The 26496-nt window shown below is 37.5% G+C and overlaps 1 protein-coding gene across 8 annotated transcripts in view; it reads right to left on the bottom strand.

The window, feature by feature from the left end:
• Positions 1 to 1966: 1966 nt before the first annotated feature.
• The window catches only part of UTRN (utrophin), a 446823-nt gene continuing 422293 nt past the window's right edge, over positions 1967 to 26496 (bottom strand). For 6 of the 8 annotated variants that reach the window (XM_036222314.1, XM_036222327.1, XM_036222319.1 and 3 more), the window contains 9 exons: positions 23469 to 23507; positions 23178 to 23243; positions 22002 to 22067; positions 17288 to 17446; positions 16672 to 16912; positions 13891 to 13999; positions 12377 to 12469; positions 8140 to 8162; positions 1967 to 3960 (listed from right to left, as the gene is read on the bottom strand). In XM_036222314.1, coding sequence (XP_036078207.1) covers positions 3952 to 3960; positions 8140 to 8162; positions 12377 to 12469; positions 13891 to 13999; positions 16672 to 16912; positions 17288 to 17446; positions 22002 to 22067; positions 23178 to 23243; positions 23469 to 23507 — 805 coding nt within the window. In that variant the 3' untranslated portion in view covers positions 1967 to 3951. The remainder of the gene's footprint in view (positions 3961 to 8139; positions 8163 to 12376; positions 12470 to 13890; positions 14000 to 16671; positions 16913 to 17287; positions 17447 to 22001; positions 22068 to 23177; positions 23244 to 23468; positions 23508 to 26496) is intronic. The other 2 variants (XM_036222335.1, XM_036222334.1) reach the window with 2 other exon arrangements.

Below are 26496 nucleotides of genomic sequence, written 5' to 3'. Positions count from 1 at the left end.
AAATTATGTCACCAATTGGAATGCCTTCGAAATGAGAGATTAGTACCTGGTTGATAAGTTTATACAAAGTGCAAATAAACTGCATGTTTCTAAACAAATACTTGGCAGGGGCACAATATCACATGTGCCTACTCATTTGGTCAAAGTGAAGAACCTCCTCTATATTGTGTGTCCTTCCAGCTGAAAATGGACAATTTGGAACACATTTCTTCTGAACCATTATATTTGCTTTATTCCATGTCTCATCGAGGTTTTCCCCTTTCTTCTGTTTTTATTTTCTATTATCAGCCCTGAAGTCTCTTTGCAGGATTTTGGGCAGACACATGCTGTTTCCTCCACCTATGTTTCTTTTTGAAATTGATTAGCCTGCCTTGAAGGGGCTGATCTTCTTGACCTTTGTTTTAAAAGATGGTCTTTTAAAAAGCTTCTTTCCTTCTCATTCCACTGGGGCAATGACCATGATGCCCCAGGAAATGGTGCTTTAATATTTTGGCCAAAGTCCTCTGCTTTGCCCACCTCAAGTGTCTATGAGGAAACTTGATGGCCCCTCTCCGTAGCTATACGCTGTGTCCTGTGACTCTTTAGTTTCTCTCACAAAAGAGGTGGGATCTATTCCTCATACCTGGTCTTGAAATCTGCTTTGACCAACAGAATTCAGAAGTGATGGTATATGCCATTTCTTAGCAAAGCCCTACATTTGCACACCCACACTTTTGCCACTGCATGAGAACATATCCAGTCAGCTTACCAGTGAATGAAAGAACCCATCTGAATTGCCACAGTCATCCCAGCCTAACCATCCTACATCACTCAATAGCTGGTCAACCCCTGACATGTGAGCAAGTCCAACGGGGATATAGAAGTCCTGTTTGACCCAGTGAACCTCACATCCCATGAGTTAAGTACTTATCACTGAAGGTTTATGGCTGACATGCTGTATCACTGTGGTAATGGATCACTAACACCACAGGTAGTAACTATAAGGTGACTGTGACTGGCTCTTGACCTCCATCACAGGCTCACTCCTGCCACTTAATTAACCTCAGAAAACCACTAACTGATATTGCGTGTCAATGGAGTTTTAAGCTCTACTTACAGCATTAGGTAGTGTGGTGTTAGTGGTGTGTTCTGTATTTTCATTAAATTCCCAACTAATGAATTAAGAAAGGCCTTTGAAAAAGTTGGTCTACTGAAACAGCTCAATGGTGGTGGTGAAGGGAGATATCTAAGAACAAACTTCATTTTTTTACAAATATGTATATAATCTCAATGATAGAAGTAAGAAGCTGAAGACAATACAAAAACCAAAGTTTTCATTTGTTCTCACTTCCATTTTCAACTACTTACTCCATAGGAGTTAGACACCAATAATTAATTTTTTAGGAATGCTTGATGTGAATATTACTTTGGGGCAGAACAGGATATTTAAAATGTATGTTCACTAGGATCTGTTTTCTTTAACAAATTATATGTTTTGGGATTCTCCAATTTCATAGAAGGTTTTTATCTTTAGAATCAAGTAACACGTTTCTCAACACTACTTCCTATGGGACAGCTTCAGTGGTGGATTACACTTACCTCTGGGGGTGGGGTGGGGGTGGGGGTGGGGGTTAAAATCCAGTATACACATAAAAAACATGTTACTTAAAAGCATGAATCTAAACGTGGATTTGAAGTGGTAACTGCTGAAATAGCAATAGCACCTAGGTTATTAAAACAAAAGCTCAATGGTAGGCTTCATGTACATTTTCAACATCCAGCACCATTTTTCCTTATCAATAAAGCCATCCATTTGTAAAAGAGATTGAGTTACACATATAAGAGAGAAGAGAGGAACACAGAAGGGAGAGAGAGCACACAGGAAAATATGTAATTTATCAGGATACGGGCTCTCTTTATGTTTTAATAAATGTACATTCGAAGCTCAGATTCTATAAGTGAACACAGCTGAAGAATACCAAAGTCATCGTGTGTTAAAATTACTTTTATTCAGGATGAAAAATACAACATGTAACCAGATGATAGTCTATGATTAGTTCTTTACCACGTATTTTAAAAGAACTACGTACTTGTTTCCCCTTGTTGTTACTGCAATATATTTCTTTTTATTTATTATTACTTAGGTTACAATGTAGTGTTTTATGCAGCTTTTCCTTAATAGCAAATAGAGGACATGTTGCACACAATTACAGGCAGAAAAAAATTAATACATAACTTTTCAAAGTAAGGACAAAGACACCAAATCTACAACTTGTAGTTCAGAGTTCAGGGAAATTTTTTTTTTTTTTAAATAGGTACTTTTCTTGGGTATGATGTAGCCTGATAAAAGCTCTAGATTTTGCAGACTGTAGTGGCATAAAGCTATTTCCAACACGATGGATAAAGATGGATCTGAGGTAGAAAGGTGGTCATGGCTTTCCTCTTGTATAAAACAATTTTCTTCTTCTCAAAATATCTCTGCTGCAAATAGAGACCCTTGCCCCTCCCCCCAACCCACCCAACCTATTCTAAAAGAATAGGAATTTCTAACTTTAAGCCTCCTTCTGGTCAGATCCAGGTTAAAGAGAACCCAAAGTTAAAATATCCTGATGTTTTAAAAGCACATACGCTTGAATTAAAACACATTGCTTTAACTTTTTTTTTTTGGTTTCTCTACATTTGGTAACTATATAACATGTTCAAACGAAATCAATTAAATGCTAAACCAGAAGCTGAACCAAATGCCTAATCGAATGCACTCAAAGTGTAGGCAGGGTACCACCATCTAAGCATCAATTTCATTTTTCTGCAGAAGCGGTGACATAGGCTTTTGATAAACATCCTTCCCAAATGTATGGATCACATGAAGAGTAATAAAACATCTGTTCATTCACTCAAAAGGTAAAATGAGACATGCATTAAATTTGTGTCTGCTTTCAGAAAGAAAATAACTGGAAGTTTCAAGAATTATAAAGGGTTTAAATATACATAAACAACAATAAAATTCTCTTCAGAGGGAACCAAAGATGACAATGTGTCCTGGATTACAATTAGGCAAAATTCTGCTATGTATTTAATGATGAAAATCAAGATACGGGAACCTGTGTATCTGTGCCAAAATGAAAATATGCTTAAATAGGCAACCTTCGGTCAAATGATCTTTTAGAATATCATAATCCTGTTTTAAGTATCCTCTGGCACATAAATTGGGACATGAAATAAATAAAGAAATCAAGATCTACTTATAAAGAGCAGGGAAATAAAATATAGGCGGAAAAAATCCCAATAGAAGTGTCAGATAGGCCCATAGGATTTTATGGTGGTTATCCATGTGGTCACTAAAGAATTAAGTGTAGGTGTCAAATAAAGTTCAATCGCACACAAAGAGTTAATCCTAACCCATACACATATCATCTAATTGACTGAAATATATGAACATATTCATTTGGCCAGATCGTGAAAACAAATATAGGAACTCTATTTGGTCATATGGCTGATGAATTATAAATAACCAAAGCATAATGGTAAAAGAGCTGAAGAAATAAATGAAGGTATACAATGTTAATATAAAGGAATGTAAAATGTAAAATTGTCTTCTAATTCTTCTGTAATTTTTGTCATGGTCATTAAAAAGAAGATATCATATTAGAAAGCCCCACCCACTTTCCCAATGCTGGATACAGTATACAAATCAGTGACAAATGTATTACCATTTTCAAATACCGCTCTGTTCATTAATTTACAGTTGCATAGAAAGGGAAGAAGAAAACAATACTATATGATTATTATAAAAACAAAATATCCTCTTCTCTTTGGATAGTCAGGGTTTCACTCCTTTAGCAGAGCACAACAGCGTTCAACAGCATGTTTCAAGGAGCCACGGAGCTTCTGATTAAATGGAGCTTAGAATTGGCATTTGCTGGAAAGGGCAACACTGTAAGTCAGGAAATGTTGGTTGGCTAGATGAATACTTCACATCGCCTGGGGGAAAGGAAAATAGTGCTGTCAGAACAACATTTACATAAACCATTGCAGGTAGCCGAGGCCTGTCAACTCTTCAAGGAAATAAAAGTACTTCTTTCAGAACTGGTCAAATCCTGTTTTGCTGTGTTTAAGGGGGACCCTTTACTTGACTTTTGTTCCCTGGGACAAGGTTCTTTCCTCTCATCTTGAAGTCACCTAGTCTGTTCTTTATCACTACAGCTGATACCAAGGAAGTATGGAAGGCTTTTCTCTTGCCCAGGCTGGAAATCAAGTTGAAACTTGAGAGGACTTGGCTTTTTCTAACTGGAGGTACCAACTCAAGTGAACTAGGCTGGTGCAAGCATCACACCTCTCCCTGGGGCACTGTGGGAGGGCTTATGAAGAGAGGGTACCCTTGAAAACTCCAACTGGTCGAGGCCCAAATGGGGGTCCAGACAAGAGGAATACAAGACAGAGATCACAGCCCAACGGAGTGCACTGGTGCCCACTGAAGGCTCAGAGCCAATATACACAGGCAAGAGAGGACATAAATCTGGGTTGCACTCAGGGGAGTGGCATCAATCTTTTGAAGGGAAGGTCTCACAGTTGGTCTTTTAAAAGTATTTTCCAGTTGGAATTGTTTTTTTTTTTTTTAAATCATCTTAAAAATTAACACAAAACTAGGGCCTTGACCCCTAAATCACAAGAGGCCTTTCAGGGACATGCAGGAAAGGCACTCCTCTACCTATCCCTTATTTTATGGAGAACTCTGAGGTGAAGCCCTGCTCACCTCTGGAACTATGGTCCTAGCAGTGTGTCTGATAAAGCTGCCCATGAGGCCCCTTCTCCTCCCAGCTATGCGAGAAGCCACAAACTCATCTTGACTCTCGTCTAGAGCTTATTCTCCATTACTATTAAATTTTGGATTCTTCAGAAACTTGCTTATATATTTTGAACATTTCACTGTCATGTTAGAGGGAGCGAAATTTCAGCAGACACGGATGGTGTGCCTGCTAGGATGTGCTGGGCTCCTGGGTGCTAAGGTGAGGCCCTCAGGGTGAAGCAGCTGTTAAAGACACCTCAACAATCACTCTCATCCAACTCTCATATGGGGTAGGTGCCAGCCACAGTGAGTTCTAAGTACTTTGGGGACAGAGAAGAGGAGACATTAATTCTACCCAGAAAAGGAACATGTTGTTACCTTTGATTACAACTTTGGCACTGATTCATATTGAGATAAAGGCTAAAATATTTTTTTTTTCATTATTTCTATGTATTTTATAATCCCTATCTATTTTTGTTAAATAAATGTCTACTAATAGGAGCATAGTAATTCTCATTTTAGGTGTCAGAATTCTAAAAATTTAAGTCCACAGAATGTAAATATTAGCACAACTATCCAGGTGAGAATGTACACTTATGAATTTCCAAGGCATGGAAAATAAGGGGAAGAGGAGGAAAACGCTGAAGGGGGTGGGGGTTGGAGGAGTGTAGGGAAAGGGAAGGAAGGAGGAAACAGGCCTCCTGGAATGAGTGAAATTATCTGCTCCATTCATTGAAGAGCGGTATAAACCAAGAACATTTAAACTGTTTTTAAACTCAATTTCTTAAAATCTAAAACAAAGTGGTAGTAGGTCTCTAAAATCTCATTCAGCATTAAATTGCAAACACTCTTATGGTAAAGTCTTTGAGTATTTAAAAGAAGATTCTCTCTCCCCTTCCTGACCCCAATTACTCATGGCCTTGCCCCTACCTTGGGACCATGGAGACTCATCTCTGATAATGGGCCACCATGAAATGCTCCAGACAAATGGTCACCTTTCATCTCATGTGCTCTGTTCCATATAGAGATCTGCGCATCCCTTATTCTGTTCCCATGCCCCACCCTCCCTGGTTCTTGAAACCCTTCTCCTGTGCCCTCTAGACCACATGGTCCATCATCATTGAAATCAAACTCTTCTCTGAATGGATCTTTGACTTGCTTACTCTAACCAATATCTGGACCTCCCCTGAAAAGACAATTTCCCTCGTAACTCTTCATAGATTGGATAAGTCTTTTTTAGGTTCTGCTTGTGCTTTTCAGGGCATTTTTTCCCCCTCTCTCATCCTTAAAAATACTGAGTTTTGAATGTCATGCCATAAAACTATAACACCTTGTGACCCCTGGAATCTTGTTCCCTTACTTCTTGAAGAAGCAATGGCTCACTGTCACCAAGTTTAAAGCTGTTTTTAAAACTTAATGATTTCAACACCTACAGAGATGATTTTTCTAACACTCTGGCCTCTCGGTTCCTTGAGATCTTCTCGTCCGATCAACTTGTCTTCCACCCTTTTCAGCCACTCACTCAAAGTCTCAAATACGGACTACTATCAACACCTGCAACCCCTCCGACATTTTAATCATCTCACCTGCTGACAGCCACCTCTACCTTTCCAACTCCCTTCCACTAGGACCCTATTTGATCTATCCTTTGGTACAATGCATGGGTTCTCCCACCATTTTTCTGTCTCCAACACCTAAAGGAGTTCTTGTTTCTCTCCCTACCAAGTTCAATGCCTGGTTCAATCATTATTATAATCGGTCCTTTGATTCATCCCTTGAATTGTTGTACTCTCTTGGCCAAACCACGACTTTTAACTTTGGTTAACTGTTAATTCTCAGCCTACTCTGATGTCTGTGCTCATGAACTTGAATGTGGCTAGAGAGCAACACATAGTTTACACAGACTGGCCTCATGTTAAATTCATGAAAAGGCACCTTAATCGGTGGCCTTTAAGGCTGGCAGTCAGTCACACTCTGTCCCAGGGTCCATGTGCTCTCCCTATGTCCAAGCAGCCATGGCACACCCTCCAGTCTCTCCTCACACCTACCTGGTCCATCATCCCATTCCTCCTCCCATTCCTCACTCTTTGCTGAAGCCTCAGCTTCTGATTCACTAAGACAACAGAAGTAATCACAAGAGGTCTTTCTATCTCATGAGCTCTCATACGTCATCTACTTTATGTTCCCTTGCCTTCCCTCTGGTTACCAAAGATGAACTGTCTGTGCTTCTCATTAAGATCACAACTCCTCTTGCCAATAACACAATAACACAATCGGAAGGTTCAATGTTTCAAAAAAGATTAATAAACAACTTCATGGGAAAAAATGTTCTCAAGATCTATGGTCCTGTGGCCCATTATTATTATTAAGAGTATCCCATAAGGAAAGGCATAAAGCGGTGGTTTCCAATAGTCCTCAACGAGTTTTTAAATGAAAAATCAAGACTTTTTCCCTCTTAGAGTAACAAAAGCACCTTGCGTACCACTCCAGTTACTATTTTTAAGCCAATGTTCTGTGATAACTACCTGCAGCAACTATCTGGGAGAACAGTGGCCAGCCAAATCTATCCAGGCTAACTTTACATAATACATATGAGGCTGTTAAAAAGCTGTTACAACACAAAGGATCAAGTGCTCCGTGTTTTGGGCATCTGAAAGAACTGGCTTGGGAGAGGTTCACCCTCCTTAGACTGAAGAAACAGAATCAAACTGTCCCACACCATCAACCAACACTAAATGCCAAGCAAGTTTACTCATTTACCTGGGGAATAAAGCAGCAAGAAAATGGACAGCAGCTAATCTGCTTACTCTAGGTTGTGATCAACAATACCTGGGCCAATCAAACTGAGGCTTTACAGGGACTTTAATATCATAATTTGTGGCCCAACATTTGGATTTTTGCAGTTAGAACTCGGAAGCTGCTTATAGAGCACGACCCTGCTCCCTGGACTCGGAAACTGCCTGCAGAACGAACAGTCACTCTGTGCTGCTGGATTTGTTGATAAGTGACTCGAAAGCTTTTGTTCTACAAGCCTGAACCAGAACTAAGACATTGACAAATGCCTAATCATCTGCTACCCCCTCTTCTCAACTCACAGTTCCACTTGCTTGACCACTGAGTCAGCCGACCATTGAAAGTCTAGTTGGTCCCACTTATCCAAAAATGAATGATAAAGTTTGTGGTCTTGTCTCCCCTAGCAACCCATCTTATTGATAACTAGGGCTTATAAAATAAACCCTGTTCTCCTCCTCTCACCTGAGAACATGTTTTTGGTTCGTACCACGGGCTATGTCCCTGGTTTACGAATCATACGTGAATAAAGTTCTCTTTTAATTTATGTTGGGATTTTTGTTAACAAACCCATGAGCTCTTACCTGTGGCCTGCTGGGAAGATTTGCTGAAAGAGAAAACAAGAGAAATCAACTGAAGGTCGTGGTACTGCTGCTGGGCTGGATCCCCGCCTAAGGCATGCAAAAGTGTGCTGTTCCCAGCACTTAAATGGATGCTAATAAGAAACAGGTTTTTTTTTGTTTATTTTGTTTTGTTTTGTTTGCTAGATGCTTTAACAAGGGTTAGTTTTCCTAGTTTCTCACAGCCTGAGTGCTTTAAAATACAAAAATTCCAGCAAAATACACAAAACCTATTCTGGCTGGCTGTCTTAAAATAACTACACACTAAAACATTCAGTGGATACTTAGTTTTGTAAAACTCCTCACTTCCCATTGAGATCTTGTTGTGTACTCAGTTTATGTATTAGGGAAAAAAAATTCTGTATGTTTTGCTGTTTTGCTGTATAGCACAAATTCTGACCAATAAGTCATTAGGAAAACGAAGGCTCACGAGTCTTTCATTTCTGCCATCCTTGGCTCACCTTTGCTCCAAAGGCTAAAAAGATGGTGCGACCTGCTTGCATCAAGGGAAGGGCTGACCTAATCTTTGGCAGTGTGGCAATCGAGGAACTTGGGCTAATCACTGTGCCTTAGATGGCCCCAGGTAAGACCCTCAGAGAAGTTAGGATAAAGTATCTAATATGCTTTTGTATTTGATTTGCATCTAATCTATAGCTCAATTCTTTCCTGATAATAGAAGGCTCAGGACAGTGTAGCTGCTCTGGTAGGCCCTGGCAGGACAGCCACTAGCAAAACTTCTCTCTGAAGCTTCTGTTTTCTCATCTCTGGCTTTCAATGGAAAATCTCATAATTATCTTCTTTTACTCAACCTTAGAGGGGACAGAAAGCTCCGCCCGCCCTTCCAAGAAGGGTAACATCTGTTCCGAGTCAAATAAGAATTGTCCCTAATCATTTAGTATGCTACACTCCCTCCCTCTCGTTTTCCTGTGCTTAGGAAAAAAAAAAATGGTATCTGTGGCCACATGGCAGAGGCCAGGAGCTTTGTGAGAAAAAAAGATTGAGGGAGAAGAGCGACCTTTCTTTGATGCCTAGAGGGAAAGAGTGAGCTCCAGTAGTAGCTGGGGGAAGAATCAGGCGACATCAGAGTAGTCACACCAGATGTGTAAGTTACATCATGGAGAAAAAGAGTGGACCTCACTGCGTGAGCTGCGCCCAAGGGAGACTTACAACACAGGCAGAGTTACCTACGCTTCTCTTCTAAGTAGCAAATAGCCAAACCCAAACAGAAATCGAATCCATTTTGCTCCAAATCAATATTTCTAAACCTACACCTTTTTTATCAAATAAAAAGTTATGGGCATTCCCCTGAACACATCGGAAAACTAAATGTATTTTTTTTTTAAAAATCAGGAAATTGCTAAATTTCAGTAGAGTTTGAGTTTTTGATGACTGTTACTCAAGCTTAAAAAACGTAGGCAATTCACAGTGAAAAATATGCCTGCAGATAATAAAAATAATTTTAAAAGTATTCATTGGTTTATGAGCAAAAATGCTTGGTTTACTATGAGTATTCCATATATTTAGATGACATAAATAAAAAAACAGACAAAAATTTTACACTAAAAAAAAAATTACAGATGTCAGTAGAAATTTTCATATGTACATTGGTTGATAGGCAACACAATGAAATTTCCTTCATTAACTCCTTGCCAGGAAGAGATGGAAGTATCTGCTTCTTTACTCTGAAATTAAATGTAAATAATTAAGAGAATTTAAAAGGCCATAATTCAAGGATGCTATCAGGATCAACTGGGACATTAATTCAAGTCAGAGAAATTCTAAAGTGTGATGTGCGACATATAGAGGCATTGTAAAAAAAAAAAAAATCCATGTTTAAATAGGCAATTCATACAAATTAGGGTTTATGAATGCAGTTTTATTTTAATTCCGAGATTGCCAGTAGAAAATCACTTGTGACCATGCTAATTTTTAATCCACAAAGGATCAAAAGTCAAGATTAACATGCAGATCAATTTATTGCATGCTGGTGACAAGCAATTTTAAAGTCCTCATTAGTTATAGGGGCTCAAGGGATTGGCTTGGCATTGGGAGGGTGCCAAGCCGATTTGCTTAGAAAAATTCTCCAAAGGTGGTCAATAAGCAATGGTAATTTGAAGGCTTATTAAAATATTTACTAGCTGAGTAACTTAAAAGGGGCAACAAAGCAAATGAATCCTATAGAACCTTCTGAGTACTGTCTGGGGAAACTGCTAACAACTAAACCTTCCCAGAAGGAAAACATAATACAGAATGAAAATGAGCCCCTGAAATAGACTTAGTGTCCAGTACATAGTTCTGAATTGAATGAATGATCAGTTTTTAAGAGGTTAATAACTTTAGGCATAATTTTAAAAATACGTACTGATTTTACAAATAAGTCAATTAAGCTTTTATTTTTATGGAAAGTGATCGCTACTTTGGAGATTTTTGTATAATTAAAGCAATATATGAATATAAACACCAAGAAGAGCCAAGTAAATCCAAACTAATAGCAGAAACCAGAAACAATAAAACCTAAATTTCAAAGGATTCTAAGATACACTATCGTTTCTTACATGGGATATTGAGCTCTTCAAAAATCACATGATAATAATGCTTATCCCCAGGAAACTGTACATATCATAAATACTTGTGAATGTGCAAACTTAAGGCTATGAGAACCCAGGGCCAGAAGATTTAACTTTGAAGTATAATTAATATATAAAAAGTTTAATCTGCTCATCTTTTATGGCTATTATAGAGACTAGAAAATAAGCAACAATCTGATAGCCTATGGCCTTACACTTCTTTAAGTCTCTATAGAGCCAAAAATATGTGTGTGTGTGTGTGCGTGCGTGCTCACACGTGTGCACACATAATAACACTTTTTTTTTGGTTTTTGGTGAGATGAGTGTGGGGGCTGACACATACTTAATATGATTCAGCAAACTTTGAGAAGCAGAATTACAAAGAATAACCTGGAAAATCATACACTCTTAAATATAAATTTATTAATGTGCTTGTGGAAACTATAATATGATCTTTAAGCAAAGACGTCTAAAAATTCAGAAGAAGAATATATTTCAAATAGTGGGTTTCACTTGCTGCTAAGGATGGCATTTTGGAAACTAAAAAGTATCATAAATTGAAGGGTATTTTTTTAATGATGCCAATATATCTTATTTACACTCCTGATAATGTCTTTTTTTGCTGTTAGGATGGTTTTTTCTGAAGAGAGTGGAAAAGGGTAAGATGAGAGGCACTCTATATGTATACTACACATAGATATGATATATATAATAGTATACATATGTACTAAAATTTTAGTTTAGTGACTGTCCAGATTTAAAAATCAATTTGAGAGGAAGAAGCTACTAATGATAAATAATATATTCATATTTCCTTAGAAGATTATTTGAAATATAATCATGGCATTAAGTAGGATGTATGCATATATAAGTCAACTGTTTGTATGTGAAACAGCAGAAGTGTTTTTCGTGCGAGCTCCGCAGAAACTGCAAGGTGGCAAGATGCTGAAGATAAAATGTTTTCAATTAAATTGATAAATAAGAACCACTAATAATTTCCTCTGGGAACTGAACTGTTTTTTATTTGGTTATTTCCTGGCTCTTACTTGTTCATATGGAAAATTCACAGGGTTATAATCTGTGATGCTTTAAATGGTTTGGTCTTAATACAGTGACTTTTTTTTTTCCCCACAAGAAAAGAAACCAGAAGAAAAAAAAAAAGAGGAAAACCTGAAAATAATTATTTCTGTACCTGAATCTGATGACAACAGAGATCAATGTCTGAAGAAGAAGCTATATTAGAAAAGGCTATTTTCATGCCTTGTTTGACATGCCACTAAAAACTCTTTTTGGAAGTAATACATATTTCTTACCATAAGCCTGCACTGAAGAGGATAATTTCTTCTTAAAACCAGACTCATTTTCTTTGCCTTCATGTTATTACTCATAAGGCATACTGAACATCTCAGAGAGCAAGACTGCATCATCGCTGTTCTCTAGGGATGTGATGGTATCTGGGTTGAGTTTCATTTGGTTTGTCAACATATAGAATGTTTGATTTATTTCGAATAATATTTGATCCTGTTTCTAACACTAGTTTTTGTTATCTTACCTAAGAAAACAAAGGACTGCAAGCTGGGAAAAGAAATGGAAGGAAAAGGCATAGCGGTGGTATCAGGGCCGTTCATACTCACGGCAGCAAGGTGGAAAGGAACTGTTGATCTGCTCCATGACCTCTGTGAGGTCCGTGCTGGTGTCATGAGGAGGGGCCAGCAGGTCCTCGGCCGCTGGGACAGCAGAGAGAAAGAACAGACATACTGAAATTAATGTCCAGCCTTCCGTCAAAACCATCTTCAAGGGAAAATACTGGTTCTGGCCTCCAATACCAATGTGAAAATAGTTCTCACAGAAAAGGACAATTTTAGGGGAAAATCATTTTTGTATTAATTTTTGGTAATAGACAAATAAAACGTACTAGATGTTTGTGTAGAAAGAATCCATGTGGTAGGGGGAAATTCATGAGTAAAAAATAAATAATATAGTCATATTATTTCAATTTATTAGTTGTAATTTCATTATTTTGCATTGCAAGTATTTTTTCACGCGAGAAAAATATTCTACCAACTTCTTTTTCCTTCTCTCTTTCATTTTGGAGACTTCAGCATAGGTTTGCTTATGCTGTCACAAAACTACGGGTATAAGAGGCTTTATACTTTCATGGTTTTTATTCTATAATCGACAGCAAAATAATTCTCTTATTTAAAAAAACTGAAATAATATTAATATTTTAGGTTTTCTCCTGATTAACGTAGCAAAAGATATCCCCAGAACAAGTTAATGTGGTTAAAGTGTGCCATCCTTAGCAGAATTTTAGAGCTTGCGTTCTATCAATAACAAAATGTCATTCCAGAAGGCCTGGTTGACAGAGTTCTTCTTAGCAACAGTGACAGACCCCCTTTGCAATCCGTGACGTGCCAGGTGGCACCTCTGCTTTGGATGGGGGCAGGAGGGGTGGCAATGTCTACGGGGACTAGGATGGAGAAAGAATACTGGGTTCCCAGACCTGCCCGGAGAAAACCGCCGGGTATAATGTTCTTTAGTATTATATATGCTGAAGTATAGATACGAAATTTTAGACAGAAAATTTAGCAAAATAAAGGAAGGAAGGAAGGAAAGAAGGAAGGAAGGAAGGAAGGAAGGAAGGAAGGAAGGAAAAGTAATGAAAATGAATACAGAAAAGCACGGACCCTGATACCGTCAACGAGTGAATTACGGTATCAGGCAAATAAGCCGCCCTAAATCAGCAACATAAATAAATCCAACCTCCATACAGAACGGATAAAAAGAAAGAAGAAGAAGAAAAGACTACGAAAGAAAGAAAGAAAGAAAGAAGAAAGAAAGAAAGAATCATTACTGAGGCAAAGAAGAACTTAAATTGTTGTTCATCTCTAAAGAAGAGAGCGCTTTTTCATCTTTCCCCAAAATTCAGTCCATAAGTGTATTATAGCTATTGTTCTAAATGTTTGCTTTTTTGTTGTTGTTGTTGTTGTTATTGTTAAAATGGCTTTGTACTCATCTGAGACCAAATTGAAAATAAACCCCTTTGTGCTTTAAGGCACCCATGTGCAAGGATGCAATTTAAAATGAAAAACAAATGGCAAAGCCCAGAGCAGAGTCGGGGGAATAGCCAAGTCTGGGGGACACTGACCTCCTTGGTGGAACTGGGGGCCGGGGTCCTGATCGAGGGAGTGGTTCAGTGCAGATCGCTGAGGCGAAGCCCAGGGGGAGACGCCATTGATTCGAGAATCGGATTCAGGCTGCAATAATCACATTCAGAGGTTAGGGCAGACAAAGGATTCAGATAACTGGTAAGAAAACCATTTCTGTTTCTAACATCCCCTCCCCCCACCATGGATAATTAAACCACGCAGAGCTCCTCACCCTCAGACGTTTTCATACACGTTTTAGCATCAGTTGGATGAAATCACTAGAACTCCATCTGAGCAACAAGTGGTCCCTCCCTTTCGGTCTGGGCACACCGGAAGAACTCACTTGGTTATGTTGCAAGATTTATGAATCAATGTCAGTTTCATCCCTCAGTTGTTCTCTTTATTATTTTTAAGTTAACCAAGTGAATTTAGAAACAGGTTTCATTCATCTTGAAAAAATTAGCACTGCTTGTCATACAGTAAATTAATCCAATTTCAAAATCAGCTCCTTTTAAATTTAAATCGATATTTAAAGATAATCTTGGAGGGTGGTCAGGAGCCCGATCTTGGATTCAGATGCTTGATTTCAAACTTTGTCACTCAGAAGCTGTGTGATTCAGAGCAAATTTTTAACCTTTTGTGCCTCCGATTCTTTATTTATAAACTGGGGATGGTAATAACAGTGCCTGTGTCAGAGGTTTCTGTGACGTGGTGATCAATTAGTATTTCTAAAGTGATTAGAGCAGAATCTGACACCTAGCAACCACTTGGTAAATGCACTCTCCCGCAACGCTTTGAAATGATGATGGATATATTGACAAGTACATGCTGAAATTAGAAAGTATGATCCATCATAAAGGGAATGCAGACGTTACAAAGTTTTTGATGCCAATTTTTTTCATTAAATCTGTATTAGTTGAAGCCTGGTAGTTTTGCCAGTTTTTTCTTTCAGAGTTGAATTTTCTATTTCCTTCTGGCATTCATGCTAAGTCATTAACAAGAGATAAGAGCTCTACAGTCTGGGGTATACAGAGCCATTCAGATATCAGTTATCTCTAAAAGCATTACTGTGCAATTTTGAAGGTGCATGAACCATTAGGCAGCTCTGTTTAATGGGGTGGGGGTGGGGAGGGTGAGCAGAAGAGCCTTTATCTGTCCTAAGAGCATCAACAGGCTATAGCAAATCAAGTTTTTGAGTATGGCTGCCTTCCGCAAGGATTCTATCCATGCACTGGGTTATTAACATTAACACTTCATATTCTAAATAAGAGCTTTCAAGAGAAAATTCATCCCTTACACAGGCTCCATTCAAAAACTTCAGGTTTACAATACTAACAATGTAACTTTTCTAGTGCGTGTAACTGGCACTGAGGCAAAAGCCATATATTCCAGAGGACTTAGAGAGCCAGGCCTTGGTCATTCTCGGGGGACCATTTCTTTCTAATGATGCATGATTTGGAGGCCCCGAAGCGAGCTGTTCTCAGAACAGTCACATAAGTTCAGAAACAGTGACCGACATACACAAAAGTATATGGACAGAATATAGGGTGTAATCTGTGACCTGCTGTGTAGGCAATGCCGAAATCACAGTTTTGAAATGATTCTGACACGTTAAAGGATGCTGATAGGAACTGCAAAAAACAAACAAACAAAAAAATGGTTTTCTAAAATTTGAGAAATTCACTAGAGAGAAAGTTGTTTCTGCCTTTGGTTCAGTAAATCATTTCTGGAGAGGGGCATACCTATTCACTGCCAAGGGACCCCACACTGCAAAGGCCAAAGAAAAATGCAAAAGATGACATAAATGTTGATGTCAGGGATTCTTCTAGAGAAAGAAGGTCCAGGTCCATTTGTTGAGATTCTACACAATATTCACCTGCTCTAAAGATATCTTCATTATCAGTTCTGTAACATGACCCTTATTCTTTATCTGCTAGATATAACCAAGTACTTAATTCTCTAACGTGTGTTGTGTCTTTACATATGATACCATCTTGTTATATATCATATTATGGCCGTTAAGACTGCAGGCACCAAAAAGGCAGAAATTTTTATATCCCAAAGAACAGTGTTTTTCAAAATTGCAGGCTACTACCCATTGATGAGTTATAAAATTAATTTGGTAGGTCCTGACCAACAATAAGAAAGAATGTAGAAAAAAACAAGGGAGGGAGGAAAGGAGTAATAGAGGAAGAGAGACAGGAAAGAAGGAAGAAAGGAGGGAAGGAAGGAAAAAAAAGAGCATTTCTTTATAATGGCAATTATTATTTTGTATTCATCATAATGTAAATTATATATCTTCTTGTCAAGACACTTTGCATGCAACTGCCAATAAACATGCCCTAGTGTTAAGAAATAACAGTAGCAAGTTAATAAACATCTATGACTTAATTTCCTAAAAATAGTTCTTTGGAAGAAAGGCTTTAAAATGAAGAGTTCAGGTCAATTCCAGTCCCCTTAATCTTCACAGATTTTCCCCATATTTAATTTATCCAGATGTATTTTATATGGTCTTTTCCCCTACACTATTCAGAGCTGAGGCAGATTGCAGTGTTAAAGAAGAATGAGAAATTCCATCCTGAGCTGGGCAAAACACATTTTTTCATGCCAGTGAGGATTTAACGCTTACATTTGGAGAGGGATTTCTAAGCCAGTCTAAATTACTTATGGAGATGAGGAATCGAAAGTGACCCTTTCTCTTCTCACTGGGACCAAGCCCCTGGGAGACGAGACTGGGACAAGCCGCGTGGAGAGGGGCGATATAGTTTTGTACACTCTACCTGCTCCAGCAGCTGTCGAAGTCGGTGGAGCTGAGACTCCAGCTGCTTATTGTGGTCTTCTAAAATCTGCATCCTAGCCTCCAGCCTCCCTTTGTGCTGCCTGAGGAGTTTTGCTTCTGCTATAAGTTCTGAATCCTCAGGCGTGTGATGAGGCGATACAACAGAGTCTGGAGGCGAACCGACAGGGAGTCCCCTTCTCAGGTGCTGGTCCTTTAGCTGCTCATATTCCACCTGCAAATTTCTAACACAGATGAAGAAAAACTGGAATTACTATTGTGTACATCGTCCTCTACCTCAAATTGTCTACAAGCTACAGATTTAGCTCATGCTACTTATTTCCGACTAGGTAAGAACATTTCGTAATAGCAAGCACGACTAAAATGGTAGTTTTAAGCAACTGTTCTAATAGACATCATCCCTGAAGCTGCAAATACAGCTGTAATCTAAAGCCAGCAGCCCGGCTTGGTAATGTCCTCTTAAATTTGACTCCACCATGAACTCTTGGACAATTGTTTGAAAAGAGAGTGAGTAGGAGCCATGTTGAAGACATTATTAAAGAATTTCCCATTTCGGGTTTCCCTGGATGACACCTCTTCTTCTCCCAAGTCTAGCACACCTCTGTTCTTCCTCCAAGTCAGCAATGATCCGCTCCAGTTCTCCACGTTCTTCCCTTTCTACCGACTTCAGGATCTGAGCTGGACTCTGGGGCTGGCTCACCGGGGACTCCCCTCCGAGCGTCTGGCAGTACTGCTGGATGAGGGCGTGCTCGTCCTCCCTACGGAGATAAACACAGAGGCTCACATCTGGACGTGAAACAGAAACAATGATCAGGATGGCTGCTAGGTCAAGTCTGTCTTAAAGCTCAATGTCCCCATGACCTCTCGTTAAAATTCTAGGAAGATGTTTATCTAATAGTATATGTGCACTACACATACCTACATTTCATGCTTTGTCTTAGTCTAACGTGTATATCTCAGAAACCTCAAAAGAGGTATTTTACTCAGTAGAGGCTATAAAATAAAGTATAATGCATCAACAGTTAATATAAAAGATATTATAGGCAAAATTAATAATGAATGCCAAAAGAGTAGGTTAAAAGACTCTTAATTAAAAATAAACTGCTACAGACCAAAAGTCTGTTTCTCCCCAAAATTCATTTGTTGACCCCTAATCCCCAATGTGATGGTACAGTTGCCTCTCCATATCCATGGGTTTTGCATCCATAGATTCAACCAACAGATGGAAAATATTAAAAAAAAAAATCACAGAAAGATCTGAAAAGCAAACCTTAAATTTTTCACGTGCTAATAAGCACTACACTGAATTCTCTCAGATGAAGTGATGTGCAAATATCCCACTGTAGCCTACAATGCAAATATAGGTTATAGGCAAATACTACGCCATTTCATATAAGGTCCTGAGCATCTGCGGACTGTGGTATCTGAGAGGGGTCCTGGATCCAACCTCCTGAGGATACCAAGGGACTGTATTTGGAGGTGAGGCCTTTGGGAGGTGATTAGGTCATAAAGGTGGAGCCCTTATGTATGGGATTAGTGCCCTCATTAGGGCTTGAAGAGACCAGCATTCTCCCCTTCCACTGTGTAAGGACGCTGCAAAAAGGCAGCCACCTAGGAACCAGGAAGGGCGCTCTCAGCAGACATTGTATATACTGGTGCCTTGATCTTAGACCTTCCAGCCTGAAATTGTGAGAAATAAATGTTTGTGGCTTAGAAGCCACCTAGATTAGGGCATTTTGTTATAGCAGCCCAATTGGATTAAGACATAAACTGATCTCACTGTTTCAGGTATTTGGTTGAAAGCCATTTTACAATGCTTTTGCTTTGCGACCTATAGATAAGAGAATATAATCTTCATATTCTTTTATTTAAATAACTCAGCACGAATTATAATTACAGATTTTTTTAAAAAATATATAGTTTACTTGACACTATCAGTGTGTCAAGAAACTATATATAATTCACTTGGGTTCTCCTACTTTTATAACTACTTGTCTAATAAACTAGACATATCAATAATGTGGTTGAATCTAATGACTGACAGAAACAGAAGTATAATAAAGTAGACAAAGCTGATAACATTTATGAGCAGAAAATGGTTACCAGCAGCCCTGGAATCCCTTCTCTTCCCTTATGGGTAGAGCCAGTCAGATCTCCTCATAAACGTGCCAACAACAGACCTTCTGGGTAATGCTAGCAGCAAAGTCCTGCCACAGAATACCTTTAGCAGATAACACCTGGTCTGGTTTGAAGGCTTTTGGTAAACAAATCCTGAAATCCATGGCTTTACAGGATAGGGCTTCAGAAAAACATCAATGAAACAAGTATACACACAGATGAGTCAAAATTAGATTGGAGATGTATTTTGTTGTCAGCATTTAAATAGATCCATTTCTTTTGGGAAACTGATGGGCTGTAACATATTATTATAATTATCATCATCACCACTATCATTACATTCTTTCATTAAGGTATCTTGGAAGGGAATTAAGGCAGTTTCTACAAAAAGTCATTTATATATAACCTATAATTTTAGTCGTAAGTGTTTTTCACAGATTATTAGGCTGTAAAGTTATATATAAAAATAGATACAGTCAAGTGCTTAATTATATATAGTGAAAACCAGGAGCACACCCTTTAAATACAGACAGTACATGAGGTACCAGATTAGGGTCATTAAACATCAATAGTATACCTAGTGCTAAAATAGAAAATGTTGCAAAAATATAGGTCTGCACCAATGAAATACCATTAGATGGAATATAATTATACTATATTTAAGTCACACATAGTAAATACTATCTAGATTACAAAATTAGTACACATCAGATGACAAAAGAACTGTGAGTCATCCAATGACCTTTTGAAAGTAGACACAGCATAAATAAAAATAATAATTTATTTCCTTTAAAGGATTATTCTGTTCCAGGGCTTCAGACTTGCAAATGGCCGTGCCAGTGCAAACCACGCCAGCCTTTCAATTTCATCCTTTCACATAAAACAGTATTATTCAAGGGCAGACAACAGATTAGTTAGGCATCCTGATGGCACTGGCCTAACTGTCTCTGAGTTCCTCCTACTGAGATTTCCCAGGACTATCCTGGGTCCTGTCTCTTTATGCAACATGGCTGCTCGATTTCTTCCTTAAAGAAAATCTGAGTCCTTAAATTGTCCAGAAGCCACCTGCAAAGCCAGCTGCAAATCCCTCTATAGCATTGTTCTGTTTGCATGGTTGAGTCTCCTCAAACCCTGACTCTCCACCCCCTTAGAAAGATCCTTGTGATTACATTGGGTTCACCTAGATAATCCAGGATAATATGCCCATTTTAAAATCCTTAATCACACCTGAGATATCCCATTTGTCATGTAAAGTGACATATTCATAGATTCCAGGGATTAGAATGTAGACTTCTTTTGAAGTTTATCACTCTATTTACCACAAATGCCATCATCATCTTGCCCTGAAGGAGTACTTATCTATCTCCCCACTAGCCTGTGAGATTCACATAGACTCTATCTATATCTGTAGACCTTTACAGTATTGGGTGCATGGCAGTGGTGCGCTGGTTAATGTTTAAAAGCGGGTTCTCTAAAAGAGAAGTAAAAAGGCTTGACTTGTGGTATTTTCAATTTTTATGGTTTAAATACTTTCATCACGGCCAATTTAAGCTAATGACTTCACTGAATGCGGAATTAGGAAAAGATACACAGTTGTTATACCACCTGAGAAATACAGTAAGCTACTCGAGAACTTACATAATAATAAAATGAAGTAAATTATGGCGTGATGAATTTTGAGTATTATCTTTGTTTTTATTTTCATCTAATCTATTTAAGTGTACATAAGCTAATTTTTAATAATGGTTCTGTTTAGATACAGTTTAAAACTTCTTGAAAATTTCACAACTGGCTCTCACAATTGGCTCCGGCATACATCATTTCATGGTAGGTATATAATAAATATTGGTTGGATGGATGAATGAGTTAATACATTTATAGATAGTATACGGAATAGTATTCAGCTGTATATGGTCATTTTTTTTCATACATCAGTACTCAATTTAAAAATAAAGTATTTATTTTCATTTAAAGATAGGATATACTAAATTTGAGCATTAGCTTTACTCTGTTTATGAGGCATAACAAACACATTTTAAAGAATTTAAATTTGGTTTTAATTACTTTGGTTTCAATTAATATTTTGAAATTTAATTTTTTACCATTGTCGACCTTGGTGGAAATTATGCTGAGCCAGCAGACAGTCAATATATTTAACTACTTTATATGAAATGCACAGTAGTAGGTTAAATATTAACCAAGCATCACGAATATGCTATTATCTTGATTTGGGAAATGTTCTACAGTAATGGTACATGAATAATAATGTATAAATCACTACTATATTATTGTAAAGTATTAACATGCTCATCTTTGAAATTGAAAATTAAAATATTACCTGAGAATATTTATTTTTAAGAATAATAAAATTACTTTTAAAATATTGATAGGGAGACATCATGTATTAGAGTACCTAAGGTATTTCAACTTGGTTCTCTCCATTATCCTTTTTAGCATAAAACATCTAAGTACTATGTCCTACAAGTTTCCTGGCAACCTTACAGACTCCTACTAGATCCAAACCACAATGAACCTCAGTAAGTCAAATAACCTTGACACTACTGAAATCATTCCGAATTTAAAAGGTTAATTTCAAGGTGGGGTGGGGGAGGAAAAAATTCCAAAAGCAAGGTGACATTCAACAACATCAGATAAAATATCTGCCTAGAAACGTTTTTAGAAAGTTTTCTAAAGTCAATTAGGTTTTTCTTAGTTGCTAATAAAATCAAATATTGGCAGAAGAGTTAACACTATTCAGTGAAGTGTGGAGAATACACGTCCAAGTATGTGTGGGTCACAGACATTAAATGGCAGAGATTATGGAACAGAAGGAAGAGGATTTTACAGAAGGGCACATAGTCTATGGAATTACATCTGTTAAATTAACAAGAAATCTCAGATAAATGAAATGAACGTCTATAGCTGTATTTATAAATAAAATGATCCGATTTTCCTGAAGCAGATTAGATGCCAAATGCAGGATTTTTTTCATTAACTTATATAAAATTAAATAAACATATCCAATTTATACTACCATGGCTTCAAAGCATAAAATCTATGCAGGCATTTTTGCAACCACACCTATCAATTTTGGTTTGGATCAAAATCCAGAGCCACAGTCAGTGAAAGTTATCCCTGATAGCTGTAATAAAAACCTGGCCTTCCCAGGCAACACCAATTTCATGATCTACTTACACACTTCCTGTGGTCGAGCTGCTATCAGTGAGGAAAGACCCATTAGTCCTTTCCATCTGGGCCAGTCTGAAAGACGGAAATAAGGAGGTTACATAATGTGGCCACATGAGGCACAGTGAACTGGATGCTCATCCTCAGTCATCCTCAAACTGTAATAATTCTCACAAAATACAGAAAGGTCCAAATCACCAAACAGCACAGTGACATTAAAACAACATCGAATGTTGAGTTCCATTTTTATCACCACTGCCTTAAGGCCAGTAGGCCTTTATCTCACACCATGTTATCCTGCCTCCTAATTAACCTTGCCTCCTAATTGATTTCCCAGCCCCTCGAGTCGGTCTTCATTCTCACACAAACATCCTGTGTTCCTCTCATGTTTGAATACTCTCCTTGACTCCCTGTCACATGAGGACATAACCCAAGTCCTTAGCGAGTGAGCCCTTCGTTATCATACTTGAACTCTGTCCCTCCACAGCTCATCCTTGACCTTCTCCCTACCTGCAGTTCTTCAAACAAGCCATGTTCTTTCCTAGCTCAATGCTTTTGAGTATGTTTTTTCATTAATCCAAGCTTGCATTTTCTCAGAAGTTCTATCTGGCAAAGACCCAGCTCAAATGTTACTATTTTTATGATGCTTGAACTAACCTTTTTAAGCACAGCTAGTTACTAGGCGCCAGAGACACCTAATATACACTTCTTTTCCAAAAGTTTCTATATAGCATCAAGACCAGCATTGTACTCTATATTTGGGGGAGGGGGGACTCTAAATTAAACACCTGTAATAAATCATTAGCATATGTTTAATTACAAACTACATATTGTACATATTGTAACTCATATGTGCTTCATCTCCTAAGAACACTTTCAATCCCTACTTTCATTCAATGAAACAGGATTACACTGCCTCGGCCCTATTTGGATTCTCATGAGCTCAATAATCACATGCTATTTAGTTACTCTTTACACTCTTTACAGAATGTGTAGCAGGTGTTTGATAAAGTGCAAATTATGACATAGAAAGATGAGAGAGCACAGGTTCCAAATATAATGGAATCACGACTCCTGCAAAATGGCATCCCTTCAGTCAAGGCAAATTAATAGTATTGGATTAATAAAGAAATAAATACATTCTGGGTGACAGTGCAGCTGAGAGCTCTTATCAGAGTTTCTTACCGTGTGGCATACTGTTCTATTCTTGAATGGGTATCATCATGAAAGAGCTGAGGAGACTGTGAAGGGCTATAAAGGAAAAAACCAAATAAACATTTTATACCCACATATTGATAGATGTTCCTATTAAAAATGTTAGCTTAGTTAAATAATGAATTTGCCATGCAAAGAAACCACTAGGATTGTTCCCCGGGAGAAAGATTATTATTTTAGTACAAGAGTTTAGTAATCATCCCCATGCTAATAAAACCGATCAGAACAGCCTCTTCTGCATATGGAGCTATAAATACTCACTCATAGTGCTCTGGCCACATACTGATGAGTGTGATAGGACTGCAGAGAGGGGAGAGGGAAACAAAAGTCACAGAACACTTTATTGCAAGTCAAGACAAAAGGGGCTAGGGGGTGGGTGATGCCGGGGGACCGTTCTCAATTGTCTTCTCTGCTATGTTAGGTTGCACTGAGGTCTACCATGGGGAAATCAAAAGTAACAGAAATCATTGTTTATTCTTGGGAAGATGCTGATATTCAAATGCCTGCAGAAGTCTTTTCACAGATATTATGAGATATTTGTTGCAGGACAGTAAACACATTTTGAAATAGTTTTATCGAAAAAAGAAACGGAATGCTCCAAAAGAGCTTAAAATTATGGGGAAAAATTAAAGATAATGTTCCATAATATACTAAGGGGAGATACAATCATATTTTTGTTTTTTTCCTGGAGAAGAAAGGTAAACCTGGTCAGAAAGGTAAAGTTAAATACCAAAGACTATATTATGTGTTGACAGCAAAGTTGCAATAAAATGAGACTTTTTTGATTCTTTATCGAATTTTAAATGTAAACATTCAAATCTAGGCATAGAGCATTTCAATCTCATAGATAAACATCGAAAAAAAGATGCAACCTAGATATCTCTCCTACACCTGACCAAAAATTCCACATTATTAATAAAACTGAAAGCAACTTTTCTAGATCATGGTACATTTTCTTGACACAAAATTTTATCCACAAATTCAGTCTATGAAAATGATAAATTCATTCGCTTGAACCAGGTTTTGGGGATGGAGCTTAATTATTCAGCTTAATTATTCCTGGTCCTGAGGGTACCTTCCAAAATCACAACACTGCCTAGAAATCCCCAAGTCTCCATGAAATATTTTTTAAAAACAACTGATACTAATAAAAGCTAGCTCAAATCTTAACCTTTTTTTTTTTTTGGAGAGTGGGGGGGGGATGGGTAAAGGGAGGTACCAACGAATGTGGAAATTTAAAAGTCTAAAGATAATTAGTTCTCTAATTAAATAAGGTCTCCTACAAAAGCTAATGCTGACTGAAACAAAGAAGGAAAGTTTAAATTGTTTTAGTACTACTTGTTTTCCTATTTCTATTATACATAAACACGTTAGAAAAAATTAATGATCTCATTATCTCCTACTGGAGGCACAAGTTGATGTCTGAATAGCAAAGTCTAATAACAGATGAAAGGTCATTTTATTGGGATAAAAAACTAAGACCCTCTGGACTTACTTACAAAAACAGGCATTTATTCAGTCTGTTTGTTAGAACATAATGTAAACAGACTCAATTATCCTTGCAGAAAATAGATAAAACAACAATGAAACAACACAGTATTATTCAATCGTCTTTTTACACCACTACTTTTCATTAACTCTGAAATATAAATGTAAATGTCAGGTGAATGATTTACTATACACATTCCAAAACATTTAACTGCTTGAGAGACCTTTTCTAAAATTTGAATGTATCACATTTGCTGTGAGTTTTTAAACACAAGAAAAATAAGTTTATATATGCATGTGTGCATATATATGTGTATGTGTATATATATATATAGTATGTGTATATGTGTGTGTATTTGTGTGCTTGAACTTGGAAAGCTTTGCAAAACTGTCCGAATGATTCTTGTGAAGTTCATTCAGCTAGCACAAAAGTGATTCATTGAACTAAGATAAGAATGGCAGAGGCAGACGGCTAAACTGAAGAGTTCCTCAAAAGAACCGTTTTTATATGTAAAAAAAATTTCTAAGAAATAAAGATTAAAAAAGTAAACTTAAGACTTCATTGGCTTAAAAGTATTTTATTTGTAGAGGGAAAAAAAAAAACCCTTAAGTGATAAGCTTTCTCATTTAATCCTGGAAAGAAAAAAAACAAGGCAATATTTTCACTGCATTGTTAGATTCTGTGATTAAAAGGGGTTAAAAATAAGATTAGACTTAATAATGCAGCCTATCCTTGCCTTCCAGAGTGGTGGGTGAACAGGGTGTTGGATAATACACGCTAATGTGCGAGGAATCAGACTTTACTAAATGTACTTAATATTATATGAAATATAACCCAGACTTTTCTTTGAAAAACTTAGTGACTCCTTTAGTGCTTTCAGTCCTGATCAGACTGTTCCTCAGGCTTCTAGTCGTTTGCTTTAAATCCAGAGCTGCAAGTGGGGTCCCATTGTGCTCTAAATAAACTTTCAATGTCTCCCTGCTGCTCTCAGGAAAAACTCCACACGTCTTGGCAAGGCTTAGAAGGCCCATCATTATCTCGTTCCTGCTTCTCTCTCCACTCTCATTTCTTGCCATTATTCTCAGATTCCCATCCCAGTTTCCAAAACAATCTTGACTCCAAGCCTTTGAAAATGGATCCCTTTTGTCCTCCCACAAAAAATACTGAATGTTTGGCTCTATTAATCTTTCAGGTCTCCGTTTTGTGGTCACTTCTTCCCAGTTCAGTGCTCCCATGACCATAATTATACTTACTATGAGTTGGTGCTTGCTGAAGTAAAAACTCAAAACAAACAAACAAACAAAAAACATGCAACACATCTAATCCACCTCAGCCAACATCAGGGAGAAGTGTCTACATTCATTTTTTAATCCTTAGGAAGCCAATCTACCTTTTTAGCCAAAAATAATCTCTAACACTTCTCATACTACTTTTTCCACTGTTTTAGCTTGTTTCTCAGGTTTATTTTTAATGGTTAACTCTTTAATTGAACTCAACTCATTTATATTGATACAATTAAAAAAAAAAAAGCTTGCAGAGTTATAAAATTAATTGGATAAACAAAGGCATGAGTTTGTTTACCTCCTTTTAGTAATATTCATTTTTCCCATAAATCCCCTCCATGCATACAAGTATAATTATTGGACAGGGGATAAGACATTACACTTTGCAGGGATAAAACAGAAAGAAGCAAAACAAAAGTCTAATCAGCTTCACAACTTCAACACATTTACCACTTCACTAGTTTTTCTGCAATGTTTTCCTCCCACAAATAGAAGAATAAACGAACTCAAACTTTTT

This window comes from Rousettus aegyptiacus, unplaced genomic scaffold (genome assembly GCF_014176215.1).
Source record: "Rousettus aegyptiacus isolate mRouAeg1 unplaced genomic scaffold, mRouAeg1.p scaffold_m13_p_1, whole genome shotgun sequence".
NCBI lineage: Eukaryota > Metazoa > Chordata > Mammalia > Chiroptera > Pteropodidae > Rousettus > Rousettus aegyptiacus.
The sequence above is the reverse complement of the archived record's forward strand: the minus strand, read 5'-3'. Positions and strand labels throughout refer to the sequence as shown.